Here is an 11,345-nt window from a genome sequence, read left to right on the forward strand (position 1 = left end):
GGCTACAAACGTTCAGACATAGACAATTACCCACAACAAACTAAAGCCTATGGCTACCTTAAATATGGCTCCCAATCAGAGACAACAGAAATCAGCTGTCTCTAATTGGGAACCCATTCAGGCAACCATAGACTTTCCTAGACAACTACACCCAACATAGACACAGCTAGACACATTCACTCAACACAAACCCATACACTACACCCAACACCCCCTTTACCATATAACCACCCAAAACCGACAAAACACAAAACATTCCCCCATGTCACACCCTGACCTAACTAAAATAATAAAGAAAACAAAGAATACTAAGGCCAGGGCGTGACATAACCCCCCCCCCCCTTAAGGTGGGAACTCCGGACGCACCAGCACACAGTCTAGGGGAGGGTCTGGGTGGGCTTCCTTCCACGGTGGCGGCTCCGGCACTGGTCGTGGTCCCCACCCCACCACAGTCACTAACCGCCTCCGTAGCTTCCTCCAAATGGCCCCCCTTCACATTAACCCCACTGAATTAAGGGGCAGTTCCGGACTAAGGGGCAGCTCCGGACTATGGGGCAGCTCCGGACTATGGGGCAGCTCCGGACTATGGGGCAGCTCCGGACTATGGGGCAGCTCCGGACTATGGGGCAGCTCCGGACTATGGGGCAGCTCCGGACTATGGGGCAGTACCAGGATAAGGGGCAGTACCAGGATAAGGGGCAGCTCCGGACTGAGGAACGGCAGCTCCGGACTGAGGGACGGCAGCTCCGGACTGAGGGACGGCAGCTCCGGACTGAGGGACGGCAGCTCCGGACTGAGGGACGGCAGCTCCGGACTGAGGGACGGCAGCTCCGGACTGAGGGACGGCAGCTCCGGACTGATGGACGGCAGCTCCGGACTGAGGGACGGCCCATGGCTGGCTGACGGATCTGGCTGCTCATGGCTGGCTGACGGATCTGGCTGCTCATGGCTGGCTGACGGATCTGGCTGCTCATGGCTGGCTGACGGATCTGGCTGCTCATGGCTGGCTGACGGATCTGGCTGCACATGGCTGGCTGGCGGATCTGGCTGCACATGGCTGGCTGGCGGATCTGGCTGCACATGGCTGGCTGGCGGATCTGGCAGATCCTGTCTGGTTGGCGGCTCTGGCAGATCCTGTCTGGTTGGCGGCTCTGGCAGATCCTGTCTGGTTGGCGGCTCTGGCAGATCCTGTCTGGTTGGCGGCTCTGGCAGATCCTGTCTGGTTGGCGGCTCCTGACTGACGAACGGCTCTGACGGCTCGGGACAGACGGGCGGCTCTAATGGCTCGGGGCAGACGGATGGCTCAGATGGCGCTGGGTAGACGGATGGCTCAGATGGCGCTGGGTAGACGGATGGCTCAGATGGTGCTTGGCAGACGGGCAGTTCAGGCATCGCTGTGCAGACGGCAGACTCTGGCCGGCTGAGGCGCACTGTAGGCCTGGTGCGTGGTGCCGGAACTGGTGGTACCGGGCTGGGGACACGCATCTCAGGGCTAGTGCGGGGATAAGGGACAGGGCATACTGGACCCTGGGAGCGCACATTAGGCCTAGTGCGTGGTGCCGGAACTGGTGGTACCGGACTGGGACACACATCTAAGGGCTAGTGCGGGGAGCAGCAACAGGACGCACAGGACTCTGGGGACACACAGGAGGCTTGGTGCGTGGTTTAGGCACTGGTGGTAAAGGGCTGGAGACACGCACCATAGGGCTAGTGCGTGGAGGAGGCACTGGTGGTACTGGGCTGGGGACTGTCACAGGAGAGTTAGTACGTGGGGCTGATACAGGAGGTGCAGGACTAGGGAGGCGTACAGGAGGCCTGGTTCGTGGGACTGTCATTCCCAGACGGTTAGCACGCACATCAGGACGAGCATGGAGAGCTGACTCAGGTAACATCACCTCCCGCACACGCTCTGTCGGGTGGATCTTGTGCCTCACGCACCAACACAGCAGCTCCCTCATTTCACTCTCTTCCAACCTCCCCAATAAATCCTTAACAGTCTCTGTATCATTCCCATTGCTCACCTCCAATATCAGCCCGACTGGCTCAGGTTCCCTCTTAGAGTCCTCACGGGTAGCACGGGAAGTTGACGCAGATCTCCCATCTGGACTCGCCACACTCCCCATGAGCCCCTCCCCAATACATTTTTGGGTATTACTCACGGGTCTCCAGCTTTGCTTCCGTGCTGCCTCCTCATATCGCCTCCTCTCGGCTTTCGCTGCCTCCCGCTCCTCACGAGGGAGGCGATATTCTCCCGGTTGTGCCCAAGGTCCCTTACCATCCAGTATCTCCTCCCATGTCCAAGAATCCTGTGTAGGTGGGTCCTGTTGCCGCTTTACATGCCGCTTGGTCCTGCATTGGTGGGTAATTCTGTCACGATCGTGTGGGGGAGAGACGGACCAAAACGCAGCATTTGGAAAATAAGCCATCTTCCTTTTATTGAGAAGAAGGAAAAAACGAAACAAAAACACTTACAAACTAACCAAAACAATAAACGACCGTGAAGCTAATAAACGTCGTGCTCGTACACAGGCTACAAACGTTCAGACATAGACAATTACCCACAACAAACTAAAGCCTATGGCTACCTTAAATATGGCTCCCAATCAGAGACAACAGAAATCAGCTGTCTCTAATTGGGAACCCATTCAGGCAACCATAGACTTTCCTAGACAACTACACCCAACATAGACACAGCTAGACACATTCACTCAACACAAACCCATACACTACACCCAACACCCCCTTTACCATATAACCACCCAAAACCGACAAAACACAAAACATTCCCCCATGTCACACCCTGACCTAACTAAAATAATAAAGAAAACAAAGAATACTAAGGCCAGGGCGTGACACAGTCAAAGATACAAGCATCCTTTATTAATTCAGTTGCCGGAGAGGAAGGAAACCACTCAGGGATTTACCCATAGTGACTTTAAAACAATTACAGAGTTTAATAGCTGTGATAGGAGAAAACTAAGGATGGATCAACAACATTGTAGTTACTCCACAATATTAACCTAAAAGCCAGAGTGAAAAGAAGTAAGCCTGGTAGACTAAAAATATTTAAAAACATGCTTTTTTCTGGTTTGCAATAAGGAACTAAAGTAAAACTGCAAAACAAATATGGCAAAGAAATTAACTTTATGTCCTGAATACAAAGTGTTACATTTGGGGCAAATCCAACACAACACATTACCAAGGACCACTCTTAATATTTTCAAGCATGGTGGTGACTGCATCCTGTTATGGGTATGCTTGTCATCGGCAAGGACTATGGAATGCTTTAGCATAAAAATAACTGGAATAAAGCTAAGAACAGACACTGGGAGTCAAATTCACCTTTCAGCAGGAAAATAAGCTAAAACACAAGGCCAAATATACACTGGAGTTGCTTACCAAGTTGACGTTGAATGTTCCTGAGTGGCCTAGTCACAATTTTGACTTAAATGGCTTGAAAATCTATGACAATGCTTGAAAATGGTTATCTAGCAATGATCAACAACCATCTTGACAGAGCTTGAAGAATTTTTAAAATAATAATATGCAAATATTGTACAATCCAGGTGTGCAAAGCTCTTAGAGACTTACCCAGAACGACTCACCGCTGTAATTGCTGCCAAAGGTGATTCTAACATGCATTGACTCAGGGTGTTGAATACTTATCTAATCAAGATATATTCGTGTTTTATTTTTTATATTTTGGGGGGGGATTTTGTTAGAATTTTTCTTCCACTTTGACATTGGAATACTTTGTGCACATCATTGACAAAAAATTACAATTAAATCCATTTTAATCTCATTTTGTAACACAACGAAATGGGGATAAAGTCAAGGGTTGTGAATACTTTCTGAAGGCTTAGTTATTGTACCCTAACTCTCTTCAACAATGAGACTGTGACTTTATTACATTACATCTGTAGGGGGATGTCTACATATTGTCTGTATATTCAGGTCAAAAGTGCAACTAGCAAATGTTAAAGGTCTCTCCAGTTTAGGTCGTTCCCTCTGATGTTACCCTGTGCCCCCTACCCTCACCCCTCACCCTAGGCAGTAAGAGCACAGTAACATGAGGCCAGGGTGCCATGTCCTAACGATCCAGCCTAGACAGCAGAGGTGTTGTCATGACACACACCCACACACACACACGCACACACAACCCAGTCCCTAACCTTATCCAAACACGACCCCCCAGGATTTGACAGACAGCGCGGCAGATAGGGGTGGGTCTTTGATGGATAAGAACCCCACCATGCCCCCACCTCGCCTTCCCACCACTCCAACGACAGCTCCTGTCAGGGTGTCCAGTGAGAACCAGTATCAAATGGATCAACCTTTTTCCCACCCCTTTCGCCCCTCCTCCCCCCCCTCCCGTCCCCTCTAAAGGGGAACTGTCACTGACTGACACTGTGACAGACTGTCACACAGCAGTCAGGTACTTTCAACACACTGATAATGTGTCATGTGGAATCCCCCCCCCCCCCCCCCCTGACTGTTATCCTAACTGTAAAGGACAGAGAGCGAGCGAGAGAGAGGGAGAGACGGAGAAAATATTTTTGGCATAGTTGTGCTGAAAGTTGGTTCCGTGTGTTTCCTCCAACTTCCTGACCTGACCACCCTATTAACCGGATGCAGAGGCATCGTCTTATCCATGGGTTCATCAAAACCGAACTACCACACACACACACACACACACAGCCACACTGTCTGCACCACTAGCTGATGTCGGAGGTTGTGTGGGACTGTGTTACATGCCTTGTCAGCGGTTGAAGAAATTCCCCTTGAGTAGAACTCATGTTAGTGTTTTTTGTCATGAATCTTGTTCTAGAGGCAGCTCTGCAGAGTGGTCACTAGCTGGCATAGCCATAACATCAGATTTTAAGCCTAAGTCTAACCTTAACCCTAACCACACTGCTAACCCTAATGCCTAACCCTAACCTTGAACTCAGACTGAGCGATTTCCTCTTAGATAAACGTCAACCTGCTCGTAAAACAGAGAGGCTAGACAGATGTCCACCAGTGGAGGCCGGTGGGAGGAGCTACTGGAGGACGGGCTCATTGTAATTGGCTGGAATAGAATGAATGGAACGTATCAAACACATCAAACATATGGAAGGCACCTGTTTGACACCTTCCATTTATTCCATTACAGCAATTACAATGAGACCATCCTCCTTTAGCTCCTCCCAACAGCCTCCTCTGATGTCCACCTAATGATACAGAAGAGGTCATGAGGATTTCTAAAGCTCAACAGAATTTAGAAAATCTATTGTTACATTACGATTACTAGATGAACATTTCAGTGGATGTTGGTGTAACAGTATAACTTTAAACCGTCCCCTCGCCCCGACACGTGCGCGAACCAGGGACCCTCTGCACACATCAACGACGGTCGCCCACGAAGCATCGTTACCCATCGCTCCACAAAGGCCACGGCCCTTGCAGAGCAAGGGGAAACCCTACTTAAGTCTCAGAGCAAGTGAGCAGTGATGTAACTGATTGAAATGCTACTAGCGCGTACCCGCTAACTAGCTAGCCATTTCACATCCGTTACACTCACCCCCCTTTCAACCTCCTCCTTTTCCGCAGCAACCAGTGATCCGGGTTAATAGCATCAATGTAACAGTATAACTTTACGGCGTCCCCTCGCCCCGGCACGGGCGCGAACCAGGGACCCTCTGCACACATCAACAACAGTCGCCCACGAAGCATCGTTACCCATCGCTCCACAAAAGCCGAGGCCCTTGCAGAGCAAGGGGAAACCCTACTTAAGTCTCAGAGCAAGTGAGCAGTGATGTAACTGATTGAAATGCTACTAGCGCGTACCCGCTAACTAGCTAGCCATTTCACATCCGTTACACTGGAACAAACAGTAGGCAATCCATAGAGCCAGGGGTTTATCTTGTCCTCCTGACCACATGACGTGATCAGGAAATACTTTGGGCCCTAGGTATCACCTAAAATGTCACGCAAGACCATTTGGGTACTTGGGTAGAGACATTAAAGTGACTATTTTCTGAGTTATTCACATGGTCGGGAAGATTTCAAGACCCTAAGCATCAACTAACACACCGGTGGAGACTTTTAAGGACTTGTAGGTGAGTCACCAAAGAAAAGACTTTTAGGGCACTCTGTGTAGCTATTTAACAGAGACATCTTCCTTTCCATTTTTCACCGGACGAGAGGTTTTCCATGATCCAGAACGCAGATGGTTGGGGCACACAGGACCTCTGATGTCCAAAGGGTTAGGGTTAGTGTGTGTGTGCGTTTGGGTCCGTGTAAAGCTGCATTCTTAGGCGATTAGTTCATCGACGTCCCAGTCGGGTGCCAAACTGGGACGTAGAGAGCCGGGACTCTGGACCGGGGGGGGGGGGCATGGAGGGGCGAGAAGGAGATAGTAGCGTTGTCTGAGGTTTGAAGAGCGACAAAAATGCCCCCCTGGAATGCATCAATCTCTGAAGGTCTCGTGTTCCAATATGTCCAACAGCATATTGTTAAAAGCATTCCTTCCAGCCTGTCAGGGTTCTGTCCTGAGTGTCCTGCCACGCTAAAAGAAGACTTCATTTGTTATTTTACCTCTAAAGAGGATGAACCGTATCCTGACAACCAAACTCACTGATAACCTCTATTCTGAAGATAAAGGGAAGACATAGTCAGAGTACAAATAAGGTAACCGCTTTTGTGCTGTTATGACTTAGTGCTGGAAAATTCCATTGAGATTCCATGGTGATATGAACCATGGTGATATGGACCATGGTGATATGAACCATGGTGATATGGACCATGGTGATATGGACCGTGGTGATATGAACCATAGTGATATGGACCATGATGATATGAACCATGCTGATATGGGACCATGGTGATATGGTGATATGGGACCATGGTGATATGGTGAAATGGGACCGTGGTGATATGAACCATGGTGATATGGACCGTGGTGATATGAACCATGGTGATATGGACCATGGTGATATGGACCATGGTGATATGAACCATAGTGATATGGACCATGGTGATATGGACCATGGTGATATGGATCATGGTGATATGGACCGTGGTGATATGAACCATGGGGATATGGACCGTGGTGATATGGACCATGGGGATATGGACCGTGGTGATATGGACCATGGGGATATGGACCATGGTGATATGGGGCCGTGGTGATATGGGACCATGGTGATATGGGACCATGGTGATATGGACCATGGTGATATGGACAATGGTGATATGAACCGTGGTGATATGGACCGTGGTGATATGGGACCATGGTGATATGAACCGTGGTGATATGGACCATGGTGATATGGACCATGGTGATATGGACCACGGTGATATGGACCGTGGGGATATGGACCATGGTGATATGGACCATGGTGATATGGACCATGGGGATATGGACCATGGGGATATGAACCATGGTGATATGAACCATGGTGATATGAACCATGGTGATATGAACCAAGGTGATATGGACCATGGGGATATGAACCATGGTGATATGAACCATGGTGATATGAACCATGGTGATATGGACCATGGTGATATGGACCGTGGTGATATGGACCGTGGTGATATGAACCATGGTGATATGGACCATGGTGATATGAACCATGGTGATATGAACCATGGTGATATGAACCATGGTGATATGGACCATGGTGATATGGGCTGTGGTGATATGAACCAAGGTGAAATGGACCGTGGTGATATGGACCGTGGTGATATGGACCATGGTGATATGAACCATGGTGATATGGACCATGGGGATATGGACCATGGTGATATGGACCGTGGTGATATGGACCGTGGTGATATGGACCATGGTGATATGAACCATGGGGATATGGACCATGGTGATATGGACCGTGGTGATATGGACCATGGTGATATGAACCATGGTGATATGGACCATGGTGATATGGACCATGGGGATATGGAGGACCATATTTGTAAAAGACATACCGACAACTATGGACTCCTCAAAACTTGACACAAACCTGGTTTTATAAAACTAGTCTCATCATCTCCTTTTATAGAAGGTTTGCCTTGCAATTATGCTCTGGGATCTCCAGACCTCAACCTTCTCTACTTAACAACAAGCCTTGAATCGCAGTACAGACCCAGGGGTATTTTAATGGGGGACAGGAGTTCTGAGTTCTTAGATGCCTGGTGGTCTCTGAACTCTTGTGGTTGCCCCCCCCCCCCCCCCCCCCCCCCCACACCCACCCAACCCTTCCACCCAAGCAGTGGTCGTGCTGTGAGACGGGGTCCTTCGGAGCCAGAGGTTAAACCGCACGACGCGGTTGGGGCGAACGGGCCCTGCTTACACACCGCCTGATTGGTTCTCCAGGTTGTGAACGATAGAAGAGAGGGGGTGGCAGAGGAGAGAGGGAGAGGGGAGGGAGAGAGAGAGAGACTCAGAGAGAGGAAAGACAGGGAAAGAGAGATTGGAGAGAGAGAAACGGAGAGAGCGAGAGAGGGGAAAAGTGAGATAGAGTAGGGAGGGGAGAAAGAGAGAAAGGGAGTGAGCGAAAAGAAAGAAAGAGGAAGAAAGAAAGAGATAGGGAGAAAGAAAGAAAAAGAGGGATAAATAGAACAATATACCAGTTTTATTTGAGGACCAAAATGTTGACAGCAGTGCCATACGGGTTGCAAAATGGCACATGGTTTGTGAACTGATGATAAATGAAACAGCTTGATTCAAAACATAGAGTTTTTCAATTGAAATGATTATACAAAATTCTTGCCACAAAGGGAATTGTATGTACATAGGGCATACACCCAACTCAACTCTGCAGATGTTGCTACAAAGAGACAGAATCATTAGATTATTTATTCTGGTATTTGCCCCTATGTAGCTTGTTTCTGGTCACAGGTTCAGGAATGGCTGAAAAATCACATTTACCAAAAATGTACCCTATAAATAGCACCGTTGGGAGATTTGAAAAGCCATAGTCAATCAATCAACAATATAACTGACCATCTGTAGATACTATGCGATTAGAAAGGTTCAGAATTGATGTGAAACATCACAGCACAGTTGAAAAATATATGACACAGAACAATAAGAAGATGGTGGTTTACAGAGATCGGTGGGATGGACTGAGAGTAGCTGAGGGGAGGGTATAAAATAGCTATGACTGAAAACCCAATATACTATGTACACCATATATAATGTATACCGCATGTGTTTAAGTACTATCTATCCAGATGTAATGTATATCAAATACCTATATTCTTGCTGTGGAAGAAAAAGTGCCATGTATGTAAAATGTGTGTAGAATGTAACAACACAACAAAAAGCTCTAAAAACAATGTTTATTTTGGTCCTCTGAAAAGGACAAACATTTTTATTAAAAGAGGGAGAGAGAGAGAGAGAGAGAGAGAGAGAGAGAGAGAGAGAGAGAGAGAGAGAGACAGACAGACAGACAGAGAGAGAGACAGAGACAGAGAGACAGAGAGACAGAGAGACAGAGAGACAGAGAGACAGGGAGACAGGGAGACAGGGAGACAGAGAGACAGAGAGACAGAGAGACAGAGAGACAGAGAGACAGAGAGACAGAGAGACAGAGAGACAGAGAGACAGAGAGACAGAGAGACAGAGAGACAGAGAGACAGAGAGACAGAGAGACAGAGAGACAGAGAGACAGAGAGACAGAGAGACAGAGAGACAGAGAGACAGAGAGACAGAGAGAGAAGTCCTATTACCATGATGCTATGACTAGGGCTTGGGTTTCCCAGTGACTTTCACAGCAGCGGTGAGACTGGTGACTGGTGCAGACAGTGTGCGTAAGGTAGCTGAGGTCCTGGGATGTCAGCATCTGTCTGACCCCCACTAGATTATAGTTACATACGGTCCAGGGTAAGAGATGTACATGTTGACATGTGGTTTAAGCCTGAAAGACCGAAAATATGTGTCTAGGTGTACTTTTGACATGTACATAAGTACAATATGCATCACTGTCAAAGTTGACAGTTCTGTAACTTCTTCAGGCTGCAGGGTGAATATTGAAAAAACTGGAAAATATGTGCACATTTTCAAACGGCCTCTTAAGAAATTTTTGATTTTACAATATGCATATATTTACTACTGTTGGATAGATAACAGTCTATAGTTTCTAAAAAGGTTTGAATTATTTCTCTAAGTCGAACAGAACTATTTTTACAGCCATTTTCCCAGCCGAATTGAGATTTCCAAAATGCGATGTGTCTCTTTAAGACCTTGTCTATAAAAGGTCATGACACTTAGGACCGTAGAAACACGTCATACGCCTTCATGTGGGTGTAATGCGGAAGTGAGAGTTGAAAGCAGTCGAATATCTCGTCCATGGACTGAATACCACACCTTCTTGTGAGACCTGCGCAGTTAAAAAAAAAATCCGGGCGGGAGGCAGAATTTGGACTCGGCTCCTGGAAGAAGCTCGATAAAGGTGAATATGATCTCTTGCTACGATATTATTTGATACATGTCACAAAATCATCCTAAAGTATGTTTTTTCAATATACTTTAATTATATTATTGCAATTTATTCTGGACTTTAGACGTGATGTTTTGGAAGAATTTTTTGAAGACAGAAAGATTAGCGCCGCACAGCCGTGGTGCTTGCTAACCAAAGAGGGAAATATTTCGTTCTCGAACCCAACTAAAGACTGTACTGGACATTGGACCCCGTTACAACATTCTGATGGAATATCAACAAAGATAAGGACCCAATTTGGGATGCTTTTTCATATATCTGTCGAACTGTGCTATGCTAACTGTGCTAACTGTGCTACGCTAGCGCTTGACTAGAATCAATGCTGCCGTATGCTAGCTTATGTTGTTAGCTAATATAACGATATATTGTGTTTTCGCTGTAAAACACTTCAAAAATCGGAAATATTGGCTCTATTCACACGATATCTGTCTTTCATTAGCTATCCACCATATGTTTTTCTGAAATGTTTTATGAGGTGTAATTAGTAGTTGACGTTGGTGTCTGTATTTTCTCTGGCTACTCCCGTCTGATTTCAGACTGTAGCTATGCTGTAGCAATGATGGTAGCATCAATGTAAAACTGATTTATAGCTAAAATATGCACATTTTATGAACAAAACATAGATTTATTGTGTAACATGTTATAGGACTGTCATCTGAGGTAGTTTTTTTCTGGGTTCTTTAGGTTGGTTTTAGGTTATTTCGGTTGGCTTGTGCATGCTACTTGAATCATAATTCATACATCATAATCATAATCATACGTGTCTGTCCACTTTTGTATTTGGTGGTGAGCTAACATAAATATATGTGGTGTTTTCTCTGTAAAACATTTAAAAAATCGGACATGTTGGCTGGATTGACA

At 47.0% G+C, this 11,345-nt stretch overlaps 1 protein-coding gene across 1 annotated transcript in view; it reads right to left on the minus strand.

The window, feature by feature from the left end:
• The window catches only part of LOC129839288 (solute carrier family 2, facilitated glucose transporter member 5-like), a 72,159-nt gene extending 65,010 nt beyond the window's left edge, over positions 1–7,149 (minus strand). The window contains exon 1 of the mRNA XM_055906598.1: positions 6,907–7,149. Coding sequence (XP_055762573.1) covers positions 6,907–7,149 — 243 coding nt within the window. The remainder of the gene's footprint in view (positions 1–6,906) is intronic.
• Positions 7,150–11,345: the final 4,196 nt, after the last annotated feature.

The sequence above is a fragment of the Salvelinus fontinalis genome, chromosome 40 (assembly GCF_029448725.1).
Source record: "Salvelinus fontinalis isolate EN_2023a chromosome 40, ASM2944872v1, whole genome shotgun sequence".
NCBI lineage: Eukaryota > Metazoa > Chordata > Actinopteri > Salmoniformes > Salmonidae > Salvelinus > Salvelinus fontinalis.